General features: G+C 43.5%; 1 protein-coding gene across 9 annotated transcripts in view; it reads left to right on the top strand.

Moving 5' to 3' along the window:
* The first annotated feature begins 1,451 nt into the window (after positions 1-1,451).
* The window catches only part of LARP4 (La ribonucleoprotein 4), an 84,227-nt gene continuing 70,273 nt past the window's right edge, over positions 1,452-15,405 (top strand). For 2 of the 9 annotated variants that reach the window (XM_023211147.2, XM_023211154.2), the window contains exons 1-2: positions 1,452-1,671; positions 14,759-14,807. Coding sequence is in view for 4 of the 9 variants with exons in the window: in XM_023211145.3 (XP_023066913.1) it covers positions 1,654-1,671 (18 nt within the window). In the remaining 5 variants the exon portion in view is untranslated. Of the gene's footprint in view, positions 1,672-2,050; positions 2,118-14,758; positions 14,808-15,405 lie in introns of those variants that run through there. The other 7 variants (XM_023211145.3, XM_023211152.3, XM_023211146.3 and 4 more) reach the window with 5 other exon arrangements.

A 15,405-nucleotide genomic window follows, 5' to 3' on the forward strand; every position in this document is an offset into this window, starting at 1 on the left:
GAAAAGATCAAGACATGATTATTTCATATTTATTAATTAATTATTATTATTTTTTAGAGACAGAGTCGCACTCTGTCACCCAGGCTTGAGTGCAGTGCCGTGATCTTGGCTCACTGCAACCTCTGCCTCCTGGGTTCTAGCAATTCCCCTGCTTCAGCCTCCCACGTAGCTGGGACTACAGGCACACACTACCATGCCTGGCTGATTTTTTGTATTTTACTAGAGATGGGGTTTCACCGTGTTGCCCAAGCTGGTCTCAAACTCCTGACCTAAGGCAATCCACCCGCCTCGGCCTCCCAAAGTGCTAGGATTACAGGCATGAGCCACGGCGCCGGGCCAATTTTTATTCATTACCATTATGATTATTATTTTCGAGACAAAGTCTCACTCAGTCGCCCAGGCTGGAGTGCAGTGGTGCAGTGTCGGTTCACTGTTATCTCTGCCTCCTGGGTTCAATCAATTCTGCCTCAGCCTCCCGAGTAGCTGAGATCATAGGTGTGCACCACCACACCTGGCTAATTTTTGTATTTTTAGTAGAGACGGGGGTTTTACCATGTTGGCCAGGCTGGTCTTGAACTCCTGACCTCAAGTGATCCGCCCGCCTCAGCCTTGCAAAGTGCTGGGATTGTAGGTGTGAGCCACGCCTCCCAGCCAATACATGATTATTTCAAAAGATGAGTGTTTGAACTAGGACGTAGAAGTGGGAGTGGTAAGGGAGGGACATATTGCTAAAGATAATAAGGAATTTGGACCATCTAACAAATATTATAGATAATTTTAAAAATTTGTTTTTATTGTATTTCGTTTGAATTAATGGCAGAATATCAAAGAAGAGACTATACAGATTAAGTGTTGTTACTAGTATATTAAGTGGAGATATGGGTAACTAATTCAAATGAGCCCAGGGCAAAGTTCTTTAAAGGTGTGTCTAAGGGAAACCCAACCTCCTAGAGGGCTCCTTCAACTGTAAAATGGGGATGATAATAATAGTATTTATTGCATAGAATTGTTTTAAGATCAATTAACAAAATGCTCAGTATAGTGCCAAGCACAATGTAAGCACTTAATATACAGTAGCTGCTATTAACGTACTTACTACTATCATAGCTTTTTATAGCTTTTTTTTTTTTCTTGTCTACTTTTCTTCTGTGAGCCACCACTTTTCGGCAGGGTTGGACGTTTGTTCAGCACACGTCGCCAAGGTCGGCTTTAAAAATCAAATCTAGATTGTGAACTATGAAAACTGTGGAATTATCAGTGCTGTGTAGCTATCTGACAAGTGATAAAATGTGTCATTAAGATTTTTACACATCCCCGTGCCACAGAATGGCGTCTCCTGCTAATCGTCCCCCCCGCGACAGATGATAGTACATCCCACACTGTTGCTAGAAAAGATGGTGCAAAAGTTGAGCGCGTCGACAGCTCTTTTCTGCCGGAAACAATTTTTCCCTAGACCCGGAAGCAGTTGTTGTTTCAAGGGAGGTGGGACTGGGCGGGTCAGGCTGCAGCGGCTGACGGCGGGGGAGGAGCCGGGTCCACTGCCGGGTGGAGGGGCAAGGCGAGTGTGTGTCCTTATCCTAGCAATTGGGGCGCGGGCCTGTGAGCCAGTTGGAGTTGCGGCGGCGGGAACGATTGGGCCGAGCAGAGGACGACATGTTGCTTTTCGTGGAGGTGAGTGGATTTGCTAGTCTCGTCCTGCTTTTAGGAGAGCAGGAGTGTAGAGGCGCCGGCCGGTCCCACCGCCATGTGACTTTCCGGGCCGTACACGCCGCGGAACCGGCAGATAGGCTGACACAGCACCTGGGCCGAGCAGGCCTGCAGCTTCCCTCTGCGCGCTCACAACACTCTAGGAAGCTATGAGAGGTGATGCCCTTAGTGGAGAAGAATTGAAGGAGAAGAACGGAGGGCTGGTCTGGTGTGGCGTGAGGTTCAGAGGAAGGGTAAAGTGTCCCATATGGACCTCCTAAAGGAGACGGCATTGGGGGGTTAGGGGGCGGAGTCTGAGAGGAGAGGGTAATCAGGTGGGCGCGTTCCGGGGGCCGAGCGCGGCCTCGCGGGGCCCTCTGGGAGGGAAGCGAGCAACATGTGGGGCCACGGATGGAGGAAGGTGAAATGCGGTAAGTGTTTTGAAAAGAAAATTGAAAAAGTTCTTTGAGTAACCTCCACCAAATTCTTCCCGGGCCCCGTCCCTAGGTCTCTGGAACGTTCTGTGGGTGAAAGCGAGTTACTTTGAATCGAGGAGAAGCCAGTAGGGTTTGGAAGCCTTGAAAGGCACCGCTTTGACCTTTTGTAAAAGTTACTCAAGCAGCAACTGCGTGATGAAGGGTTGGTTCTATGAACCGATTAAAAGCCCTTTACAAGGAAAATTCCAAGAATGAGAGAAACTTATTCCGGGAAAAGCCAGTTTTTATAATGTTATTTGAACAATGAGATACTTTTATTACTTAAACTAGAACATCTGCTGTTGGCCTGTTTTAGTTTTCAAGGTAGAGTTGGAGACCTGCCTTACAGAAATACAAAATTTAATTTCCCTTCATTCTGTCCTCTTGTATGCAGTAAGCGTCAGCTGACTGCCTGGCTAGTGCTTTGAGTAGATTCCAGATCATATTGTTCTTACATTGTGAAAACGTCAAACCAGCAAAGCTGCAACTTCGCAACTTGGCATTTGTTAGCTATGCCCATAAAAAGAATCTTTTCAATGAGGGAAGGAATTTACAGGTTGTATAATGGGTCTAGGAGCCGGGGCCAGCCTATGGCAGATTTTTTTTCCCGGGTTGTGGGAAAATCTTTATTTATTTATTTATTTTTCGACTTTTTTTTTTATTATACTTTAAGTTCTAGGGTACATGTGCACAACGTGCAGATTTGTTACATATGTATACACGTGCCATGTTGGTGTGCTGCACCCATTAACTCGTCATTTACATTAGGTATATATCCTAATGCTATCCCTCCCCCCTCCCCCCGTGGGAAAATCTTAATCCGTAATGTTCCAGCATAAAGTAAATAAACGATTTTACGTTTTTTTTTCTGTTTAACTGACATTGTGTCGCCGATAAGCTTGACATCTTTAAATTAGTTTTTTAAAAGACTGCTACATTAGAGTATATCTAACAATAATAAACATTCATTGGAACATCCGGGGAAATCATGAAAAGATTTAAAATTACTGAACTCATTCTGTTTACTGTTGTCTATCCTCATTGTTGTTTTCCTTAGGCAGAATAAGAAATCAGACAGGATTTTAAGATATTGTCGGCCACTTTGTTTTAGGAATGTTATGCTATTTAAATACCACAGGTTTTAAGTATGTGTTTTGCTGAGCGGAAGAAAGATTGTGGAGTTTATATTGACGGGAGCTCCACAATATACTTTTGACTTCCAAATTGATTCCTTTGGCTTTATTAAAATGTAAGTTTTAATAACAGCCCCATTTATTGTTTAAACTAGGTCCTCTCCTGTCTCTAAAGCAATACTTAAAATATTCTACAGATGACAAAACCAAGCCCCAGAAGTTAAAGTAACTTTACTTAGTAAAAGTAGTGTAACTGGGATTTAGATCCAGGTGTTGCTGATGTCAAATCATGGACGGGATGTTAGCAGTTCAGGCCTGTCCGACTCCCCAGGTTAGACAAATTTTACCATATCTCTCGCCAAACTATTATTTAAAAGTTGTATCTCCATTAATCGTTTTCTTTGTGAATCACTATGTCGTTCTTCATATTCTCATATGAGTTTTATTGAAAATTAGCTGTCTTTAAATATTTGGGGCTGAATGTGTGGTTTTAAAATCAGTGAAAAACAACATGTTGGTCATTTGACGTTTTGTTAACTAGTGTTTGATCCCAGTAACCTCATGATAGAGGAATTATTCTCAGTGAGAGAACCAAAGCTCAGAAGTTAGATATCTAAGGTCATTCAAGTGTAAATAATGTGGGGGTTAAAGTCTGAAGTCTGGCTTCTAGAACATAAATTTCTGGCTCCAAAATTATTTTTGCACTTTCCCATAAGTCAAAGGTTCTGAATCTAGGTTTTTGGATAGAATTGAGGAAGTAAGTACCTGAGCTTGGTTGGGGAAAAAAATTTGTTTATTTTCACTAGTTTCTAACTGAAATCTAAATGGAAAAGAAGTGAAAATTCTTTAAATGTTAATGGCAGCAACAGTGTCTGTGACCTTGTCACCAAGACAAATCACTTTTTAACATATATTACAGTTTTTGCAGATATCTTGAAATATTTATGCTCATTACTTGCTATATGTCAAGAATAGTTATTTAACGTATTGCTATATTAGACATTTTAAAATATTTTGTCAACTGTGTTTCAAGATAATTGGTTTACTTTGTGATCCTATATATTTTAGAAATTTAAAAAAACTCTGAGAAGGGATCCATAGATTAATTGGACTACTGAAGAGGTCTGTGTCACAAAAGAGGTTAAGAACTGCTTTACTAAACCAAGTTGCTTATGGATCATCTTTGGCAGGATTAATCTGGGATCCCTGGGTCCTCTGCAGTTGTGTTCAATACCTTTTACTAATGTGTATTTTTCTGGAGAGATTCCAGCTTAGCTATCCCACTAGAAGCAGTAGAATAGATAATAACAATATAACAATAATAACAGTAGTAGTACATACTTGTATCGTACTTTGTGTCAGGAATGTTTGATGTTTTTGTATATATAGATATTTGTACATCTTAAATCTCAATATCTCTATGAGGTGTTAGTATCCCCATTTTAGTGATAAGGAAACTAAGGCAGCCAGGCGCAGTGGCTCATGCCTCTAATCCCAGCACTTTGGAAGACCGAGGTGCGCGGCGGATCGCCTGAGGTCAGGAGTTTGAGACCAGCCTGGCCAACATGGTGAAACCCCATCTCTACTAAAAATACAAAAATTAGCCAGATGTGGTGGCACACGCCTGTAATCCCAGCTACTCGGGAGGCTAAGGTAGGAGAATCGCTTGAACCTGGGAGGCAGAGGTTGCAGTGAGCTGAGCTGGTGCCACTGTATTCCAGCCTGGACAACAGAGTGAGACTGTCTCAAAAAAAAAGAAACTAAGGCACAGAGAATTCAAACTTGCCTAAGTTTACACAGCTAGTGAACATGGAAGCTTGAACTCATCAACCACCTACTTATATTGGAGTAGAATATATTGCAGACAAGGAATCCTATGTAAATAATACTTAGATGCAACTTTTTAAAACCTGGCCTTGGGCCCAATGTGGTGGCACGCGCCTGTAGTCCCAGCTACTCGGGAGGCTGAGGCAGGAGTTTCGGTTGAGTATGGGAGGTGAAAGCTGGAATGAGTTGTGACTCTGCCATGGCATTCCAGGCCAGGTGACAGCAAGACCCACTCTGTTGACTTCAGTAGATTATTGGTTTGTTTCATTTTTTTTCCACTTGAGACTAAGTCTCTCTCTGTCACCCAGGCTAGAGAGTGGCACAATCTCAGAAACCTCTGTGTCCTGGGATCAAACAGTTTTTTTTTTTTTTTTTTTTCTTGAGACTGAGTCTTGCTCTGTTGCCAGGCTGGAGTGCAGTGGCGCAGTCTGGGCTCACTGCAATCTCCACCTCCCGGGTTCAAGCGATCCTCCTGCTTCAGCCTCCCGGGTAGCTGGTACTATAGGCACGTGCCACCGTGCCCAACTAATTTTTGTATTTTTAGTAGAGATAGGGTTTCACCATATTGGCCAGGATGGTCTCTTTTGACCTCATGATTTGCCTACCTCGGCCTCCCCAAGTGCTGGGATTACAGGCATGAGCGACCGCACCCGGCAGGTTCAAGCAGTTCTTCTGCCTCAGCCTCCCTAGTAGCTGGGTCTTCAGGTGTGCGCTACCATGCCTGGCTAATTTTTTATTTTTAGTAGACATGGGTTTTGCCATGTTGGCAGGGCTGGTCTCGAACAGCTGACCTCAAGTGATCCGCCCTCCTCGGCCTCCTAGAGTGCTGGGATTACAGGCGTGAGCTACAGCACCCGGCCGATTATTGTTTTTTTGTTGTTTGTTTTTTGTTTTGTTTTTTTTAATCATCTCTGTTCTGAAGGAGAAACAAACAATGTCCCTCTCTGGAAAGAGGTAGAAGTTTGGATGATTCACAGTCATCAGACACGACTTGCCTTGAATTCTTTTACAACAAATTTTTTGTAAGTTTGAAACTGCGGTGTACTACCTTCATCTGAATGCTATCAAGTTACTTAAAACTTTTGAGCCCTAAGGAGGCAGATTGTAATTAAAATTTTTTTTTCATTTCTCTCTTTTAAAGTTTTTTTTAATTTTTAATTTTTTCTTTTTTGAGACAGAGTCTCGTTTGCTGCAGCCTCCACCTCCCTGGCTCAAGTGATCCTCCCACTTCAGCCTCCAAAGTAGCTGGGACTATAGGCATGTACCACCATGCCTGGCTAATTTTTTTCTTTTTTGGTATTTTTTTGTAGAGACAGGGTTTTGTTTTTTTGCTCAGGCTGAAATTTTTGTTTAAATTTAAAAAATTAAAACTAGAGGCTGGGAAGGGTGGGTATGCAGTGACTACTAAAATTGTGTTTCTGTCTCTGTTTGAGTTTTTCCCTGAAAATGAAGACAGTTGTCCCTCGGTATCTGTGGGAAATTGGTTCCAGAACTCTCTTTTTTTTTTTTTTTTTTTTGAGACGGAGTCTCGCTCTGCCGCCCAGGCTGGAGTGCAGTGGCCAGATCTCAGCTCACTGCAAGCTCCACCTCCCGGGTTTACGCCATTCTCCTGCCTCAGCCTCCCGAGTAGCTGGGACTACAGGCACCCGCCACCTCGCCCGGCTAGTTTTTTGTATTTTTTTAGTAGAGACGGGGTTTCACCATGTTAGCCAGGATGGTCTCGATCTCCTGACCTCGTGATCCGCCCGTCTCGGCCTCCCAAAGTGCTGGGATTACAGGCTTGAGCCACAGAACTCTCTTTAGATGCCAAAAACCTTGGATGCTCAAGTCTTACATAAAAAGTCGTAGTATTGGCCGGCCGCGGTGGCTCACGCCTGTAATCCTAGCACTTTGGGAGGCCGAGGCAGGTGGATCACGAGGTCAGGAGATCGAGACCATCCTGGCGAACATGGTGAAACCCCGTCTCTACTGAAAATACAAAAAAATTAGCCGGGTGTGGTGGCGGGCGCCTGTAGTCCCGGCTTCTAGGGAGGCTGAGGCAGGAGAATGGTGTGAACCCGGGAGGTGGTGGAGCTTGCAGTGAGCGGAGATCGCGCCACTGCACTCCAGCCTGGGCGACAGAGTGAGACTCCGTCTCAAAAAAAAAAAAAAAAGGCGTAGTATTTGCATATAACCTATGCACATCTTCCTGTATATGTTCAATCATCTCGATTATTTATAATATCTGTTACAATGTAAATGCTTTGTAAATAGTTGCTATATTGTATCATTTATAGAGTGATAAGAAAAAAGTCTCTACATGGTCAGTAGAAATGCAACAATTTTTTTTCCTGAGTATTTTTGATCTATGATTGATTTCTCCACTGATGGATATGGAACCCATGGATATGGAGGGCCAACTGTACTTATAATTACTTACTTAAGTAGCAGTTAAGTTTCATACACCCTCGGATGCTTTAATAACTTTTAAATAATTTAAACTTTTTTAGGTTGGGTAACGTGGCTCATGCCTGTAATCTCAACACTTTGGGAGGCTGAGGTGGGAGGATAGCTTGAGCCCAGTAGTTCAAGACCAGCCTGGGCAACAAAGTGAGACCCCCCCACCCCCAATCTCTACAAACAAATTTAAAAAATTAGCCAGGCCTGGTGGCATGTGTTGTGGTCCCAGCTACACTTGAGATGGGAGGATCACTTGAGCCAGGAGATTGAGGCCGCTGTGAGCCATGTTCGTGCCAGCCACTGCACTCCAATCTGGGTGACAGAGGGAGACCCTGTCTCAAAAATTTTTTTAAATTATTATTATTTTTTTTTTTTAGAGACAGGGTCTCACTGTGTTGTCCAGGCTGGAGTATAGTGGCTATTCACAGGTATAGTCATGGCATACCGTAGCCTCAAATTCCTGGGCTCAAGCAATCTGGTCTCAGCCTCCTGAGTAGCTGGGACTACAGGCTCATGCCACCAGGTAAAAGTATTTTTAATTGTGAAATACATATAACATAAAAAGTATCATCTAACAGTTTTTTGGGTTTTTTTGTTTGTTTGTTTTTGTTTTTTGAGAGGGAGTCTTGCTGTGTTGCCCCAGGCTGGAGTGCAGTTGCACGATTTTGACTCACTGCAATGTCTGCCTCCTGGGTTCAAATGATTCTGTCACCTCAGCCTCCCCAGTAGCTGGGACTACGGACGTGCGCCACCATACCAGCTCATTTTTGTATTTTTAGTAGAGACAAGGTTTCGCCATTTTGGCTAGGCTGGTCTCAAACTCCTAGTTGATCCACCGGCCTCAGCCTCCCAAAGTGCTGGGATTACAGGCTTGAGCCATCGCGCTCGGCCCTTCTTAACAGTTTTTTTGTTTGTTTTTTGAGACAGAGTCTTGCTCTGTTGCCCAGGCTGGAATGCAGTGGCGTGATCTCAGCTCACTGCAACCTCCGCCTCCTTGATTCAAGCTATTCTTCTGCCTCAGCCTCCGGGGTAGCTGAGACTACAGGAGCATACCACCATGCCCAGCTATTTTTTGTGTTTTTAGTAGAGAAGGAGTTCCACCATATTGGCCAGGCTGGTCTCAAACTCCTGACCTTGTGATGCGTCCTCCTCGGCCTCCCAAACTGGGATTGCAGGCGTGAGCCACTGCGTCTGGCCGAAGCTTTGTTTTCTTTAATGTTTAATATTTGAGGTATAGGTTTCCAATCTTTAAAACATTGTAAATGTTCTGTATTATAAACCATGATTTTCTGTAATGGTTTTAGAATCTCGAGTTCAAATGTATGACCTGAGGCAGGTGACATAGCTTCTCTGAACCTCAAGTTCTTATGTATAATTTGAGAATACTGATGTCTTCTGATAGTTAGGTTGTGTTAACTTCTGATAGTTATGTTGTGTTAAATCATGCTATGATTTAATCCTCAAAACCAACTATATTGTGATATAAATTATTGGTGGCTTCCAAACACCCCCAAAATTTGTGCTTTATATAGTAAATATTTTTGGAGAGCTTATTGAACGACATGATAGTAGCACTGAAGATTGCAAAAATTACTGTGAGATAGCGCTAATTTAAGAGAAGTATAACTTCTAAGTTTTCGTCTCAGCCTTGTTACTAACTTACTCTGTTTTAGGGCAAGCCAAACAATTTAATTATTTAAAGTTTTTTTTATAGTTGGAGAGTATACTTTTGGTTGAGCAAATATAAGTTTTAAAAGAGGAATGAAGATGGCAGTATGTTAAAATACACATTTACATGCAGGATTTAAAGGAATACAGCTGGGTGGGCTGGCTCGCACCTGTAATCCCAGAACTTTGGGAGACCGACGCAAGTGGATCACTTGAGGCCAGGAGTTTGAGACCAGCCTGGCCAACATGGCGAAACCCCATGTCTACTAAAAGTACAAAAATTATCTGGGCATGTGTCTGTAGTCCTAGGTACTCGGGAGGCTGAGGCACACCCTGAAGCAGAGGTTGCAGTGAGCTGAGATCATGTCACTGCACTCCAGCCTGAGTGACAGTGAGACTGTCTCAAAAAAATGAAAATTAAAGGAATACAAATGTTAAAATGCAAATAGGTACTTTACATTTACTCTTTTGAAAAAAATTCTGATGTAAAAGTGTAAGTAAATGTAAGAATAAGAAACATCTAAATATGTACTCATCTTTCCTGTCTTACCTGTGTCATTGTCCCACCACTTGAACCAATCTTTGGTTCACAGAATATGTCTACTGTTTTTAAATGACGGGCTCTAAACCAAAGACAGAAGAGTACTTTAGATGAATATTATTAGGGGTAGGATGTGAACTGCATTCATAAATGCCAAACTCCAGGGGTTGTATGTTATTGAGAGAAGAGAAAAGGATTTTCTGCTTTTTTTTTTTTTTTTTTTTTTTAGATGGAGTTTCTCTCTTGTTGCCCAGGCTGGAGTGCAATGGCTCACCACAAACTCTGCCTCCCGGGTTCAAGCGATTCTCCTGCCTGAGCCTTCCGGAGCCTTCCTGAGTAGATGGGCATTACAGGCATGTGCCACCATGCCCGGCTAATTTTGTATTTTTAGTGGAGATGGGGATTCTCCATGTTGGTCAGGCTGGTCTCGAAGTCCCCACCTCAGGTGATCTGCCCTCCTCAACGGCCTTCCAAAGTGCTGAGATTACAGGCGTGAGCCACCGCACCTGGCGAGAAAAGGATTTTCTCGTCAGGGTAGAAAAGTCTGCAGTAATGCAGGGTTTGTGTAACAAATAGTTCGATAGTGTTTCATACTACTAACTAGCAGGTAAGATGATCTTACCGGCCATTTTGCCCTGGAAGGTCACAGCATATGCCTATTTTCTGGGATTCCTTCTCAAAAGTATTCTGGTTTGTATAATAACTTGTATATTTTCAGAAGAGATTAGAGGTTTACTGTGTGCTCATTGGCAAGACTTTCCTTCTATACTAATAAAGTAATATAACGCACATAAGTGGGTACTGAAATATTTGTCATATTGGGTATGGCAGGCTGGGCGGGGTGGCTTATACCTGTAATCCCAGCACTTTGGGAGGCTGAGGTGGAGGGATAGCTTGAGTCCAGGAGTTCAAGACTGGTCTGGGCAACATAGTGACATCCCATGTCTTAAACATGTAAAAAATATATATATATTGGCTGTGGGAAATGTAAATTTATAGGGCAGAAGGTTGCAGTTGAGCATGATAATGAAAATAGGATTATTTTTGCCTTTTGAGTTGGAGGAAGAAAAAAATAGTAGGGCAGTGACTGAGTAAAATTAAGATACATTTATATACAAGGTTGCATAAAAGATTTTTTTTATTTTTCTTTGACCAGCAGGCAAGAAGAAAACAATGTCTAGAAACATGGATTCTGGGACCAGCCTGCCTGGGTCTAAATCTCTGCTGAGACTGAGCCACTTTTTGTTTACCTACCTTCCTTCTGTTTCCTTGAGAATGGCCAGGAGGTGGAGGTTACAGTGAGCTGACATTGTGCGCTGCACTCCCGCCTGGACGACATAGCAAGACTCTGTCTCAAAAAAGAAAAAAACAAAGAAAAAAAAATTATTATTATTTTTTGAGATGGCGTTTCGCTCTTGTTGCCCAGGCTGGAGTGCAATGGCGCGATCTTGGCTCACCACAACCTCCGCCTCCCGGGTTCAAGCGATTCTCTTGCCTCAGCCTCCCGAGTAGCTGGGATTACAGACATGCACCACCATACCTGGCTAATTTTATATTTTTAGTCGAGACGGGGTTTCTCCCTATTGGTCAGGCTGGTCTTGAATTCCCGACCTCAGGTCATCTGCCTACCTCAGCCTCCCAAACTGCTGGGATTACAGGTGTGAGCCACCATGCCCAGCAAAGAAAAAAAAAAAGAACTATTTTGATATTTAATATTGATGTTTGAGGTTGAGGTATATTTAAGGTTGAGGTTCGTTTGTGTAGTTAGCCATTAGCTTTATCAGCTGACTAATTGAAGTTATGGCTCAGTATTTTCAGGATTAAATAGTAAATGTTAGGTACCTTTTTGTTTGTTTGTTTTGTTTTGTTTTGTTTTGAGACGGAGTCTCGCTGTGTCGCCCAGGCTGGAGTGCAGTGGCGTAATCTCCGCTCACTGCAAGCTCCGCCGCCTCCTGGGTTAATGCCATTCTCCTGCCTCAGCCTCCCTAGGAGCTGGGACTACAGGCGCCCGCCACCACACCCGGCTAATTTTTTTGTATTTTCAGTAGAAATGGGGTTTCACCATGCTCGCCAGGATGGTCTCAATCTCCTGACCTCGTGATCCGCCTGCCTTGGCCTCCCAAAGTGCTAGGATTACAGGTGTGAGCCACCGTGCCGGGCCGGTACCTTTTTTTAATGGAGACAGGGTCTTGCTATGATGGCTAGTCTGGTTTCGAACTCCTGGCTTCAAACTATCCTCCCATTTTGGCCTTCCAAAGTGCTGGGATTACAGGTGTGAGCCACAACAACACCCGGTCTGTTAGACATCTATCTATTAATGGATAATTCTTTATCTTTTTTTTTTTTTTTGAGACAGTCTCTCTCTGTCGCCCAGCGTAGAGTGCAGTGGTGCGATGTCGGCTCACTGCAACCTCCCCCTCCTGGGTTCACGACATTCTCCTGCCTCAGCCTCCCAAGTAGCTGGGATTACAGGCACCCACCACCACACCTGGTTATTTTTTGTATTTTTAGTATAGACAGGGGTTTCACCATGTTAGCCAGGATGGTCTCGATCTCCTGACCTTGTGATCCACCCACTTCAGCCTCCCAGAGTGCTTGGATTACAGGGGTGAGCCACCGTACCTGTCCTAGAATTCTTAATCTTTTTTTTTTTTTTTGAGACGGAGTCTCGCTGTCACCCAGGCTGGAGTGCAGTGGCCGGATCTCAGCTCACTGCAAGCTCCACCTCCCAGGTTTACGCCATTCTCCTGCCTCAGCCTCCCGAGTAGCTGGGACTACAGGTGCCCGCCACCTCACCTGGCTAGATTTTTGTATTTTTTAGTAGAGACGGGGTTTCACCATGTTAGCCAGGATGGTCTCGATCTTGTGACCTCGTGATCCGCCCGTCTTGGCCTCCCAAAGTGCTGGGATTACAGGCTTGAGCCACCGCGCCCGGCCGAATTCTTAATCTTTAATGAAAGGATTCATGAATCTCATGTTGAACTTTCTAGGGAGAAATTTGTAACTTTGATTATATTTTCAGAGCAATTCGTGACCCCCAAAAGGTTAAGTGTCACTACTCTATGGTGGCATCAGCTTCTTTTGATGAATGACAGATGCTGTATGATTGAGATAGTGGGAATTTTAGGATATAAATCTTGTCTTTTCCGCTGGTACTAGAGTACCAGTAATAATACTGATGATAATATTGATGAATAACCTTCAGATTTTCTTTCACAATAGAGGGCAAGTGAATTCTGATTTTTGACAACTTGGAGAGGTTGGTGGAAACAACTTAGGGTGGTCCAGTTTCCTTGCTGTTCAAAGTGTTATCTGTAGATAGCAGCAAGCTCCTTTAACCCAGGAATTTGTTAGAATAAAAACTCTGGTTTGTTACAGTAGAAACTCTGCCTCTGAATTACTGAATCAGTCTGCATTTTATCAGGATCCCTAGTTGATTCTTTTTTTTTGAAGATAGTAACTTGTTCTGTCCTTCAGGCTGAAGTGCAGTGGCGTGATCTTAGCTCACTGCAACCTCTGCCTCCCGGGTTCAAGTGATTCTCATCCTCTGCCTCCTGAGTAGCTGGGATTACAGGCACCCACCACCACACCTGGCTAATTTTTGTATTTTTAAAATTTTTTATTTATTTTTTGAGATGGATTTTTGCTCTGTTGCCTAGGCTGGAGTGCAGTGGCACAATCTCAGCTCACTGCAACCCCTGCTTCCCGGGTTCAAGTGATTTTCATGCCTCCCGAGTAGCTGTGATTACAGACGTGCACCACCAACCCCATCTAGTAGAGATGGGTTTCACCATGTTGGCCTGGCTGGTCTTGAACTCCTAAACTCGGGTGATTCGCCTGCCTCAGCCTCCCAGAGTGCTGGCATTACAGATGTGAACCACTGAGCCCAGCCTGGGGACCCTAGTTGTCATCCGGTGGCTGTTTTCTATATTCATTTCTTTCTTTTCTTTTTAATTTTTGAGACGGAGTCTCACTCTGTTGCCCAAGCTGGAGTGCAGTGGCGTGATCTCGGCTCACTGCAGCCTCTGCTCCCTGGGTTCAAGTGATTCTCCTGCCTCAGTGTCCCAAGTAGCTGGGGCTACAGGCGCATGCCATCATGCCCACCTAATTATATTTTTAGTAGAGACGAGGTTTCCCCATGTTGGCCAGGCTGGTCTTGAACTCCTGACGACCTCAGGTGATCCACCCGCCTTGGCCTCCCAAAGTGCTGGGATTACAGGCATGAGCTACCGTGCCCAGCCCCTAGACTCCTTAGGTTTAAATCCTGGTTTTGGCCGGGCGCGGTGGCTCAAGCCTGTAATCCCAGCACTTTGGGAGGCTGAGACGGGCAGATCACGAGGTCAGGAGATCGAGACCATCCTGGCTAACACGGTGAAACCCCGTCTCTACTAAAAATACAAAAAACTAGCCGGGCGAGGTGGCGGGCGCCTGTAGTTCCAGCAACTCGGGAGGCTGAGGCAGGAGAATGGCGTAAACCCGGGAGGCAGAGCTTGCAGTGAGCTGAGATCCGGCCACTGCACTCCAGCCTGGGCGACAGAGCAAGACTCCGTCTCAAAAAAAAAAAAAAAAAAAAAATTCCTGGTTTTATCTTAATTGCTATGTAACTTTGGGCAGATTACTTTACCTTGAAGTAAAGTAACTTTTTCCTTATCTGTAAAATGTGGATGATAATAGGACTTAACTGAAATTGTTATGAAGATGAATTAAATGTTCCATAAATGTTATTACTATTCTCTGAATGAGTGAAGAATTCCCACTTTAATTTTCATTTTTACTTTTTGTAAAATTGCCCTAAGCATTTTCTGGTAGGATTCTGAAGTTGCTTTGGAAGAAATTACAGGTGTTTTTTTTGTTTTGTTTTGTTAAGTACTTGTAACTTAGTAGTAGCCCTCTCAGTATTGGAGATGTAAAAATTGAACCTGGATGATTGATCTGTCATGGGGCAAAATACATTTAATCAATTTATACATTTTATTTCTGTTTTACAGCATTTATGGGGTTAAGTGGCATGGGATTTCTGTTTCTGATAGTAAATAGGTAAGTAAAACAAAAGGTTATGTATGTCCAAAGGGATGGTTTTACCATATTTATGGTGATTTTCTTCCTAACTCTTGGTTCTGTTACCTTAGTCTGTAATTTCTTAGGACAGGAAGATATCATTTTCACAAGAAGTCAATGGTTCTCTTTTTTCCTTTCATTTTTCTCTCTCTGAAGGTAGAATTTAGCATTAAATGGGACAATAATCAGGACTGCCTTTGGCTTATTTGGGGATGACATATTGCTTAGAAATGAGGGTGGTGATTGAACCATCAGTTTTACAGATAGTTTATTTTTATTTATTTATTTATTTATTTATTTTGTTTTTGAGACAGAGTTTTGTTCTTGTTGCCCAGGCTGGAGTGCAATATTGGCTCACCGCAACCTCTGCCTTCCAGGTTCAAGCGATTCTCCTGCCTCAGCCTCCCAGTTAACTGGGATTATAGGCATGTGCCACCACACCCAGCTGATTTTGTATTATTAGTAGAGAATTGGTTTCTCCTTGTTGGTTAGGCTGGTCTGGAACTCCTGACCTCAGTTGATCTTCTGCCTGCCTCAGCCTCCCAAAGTGCTGGGATTAGAGGCGTGAGCCACCACG

This window comes from Piliocolobus tephrosceles, chromosome 10 (assembly GCF_002776525.5).
Source record: "Piliocolobus tephrosceles isolate RC106 chromosome 10, ASM277652v3, whole genome shotgun sequence".
In the NCBI taxonomy this organism is placed as follows: Eukaryota; Metazoa; Chordata; class Mammalia; order Primates; family Cercopithecidae; genus Piliocolobus; species Piliocolobus tephrosceles.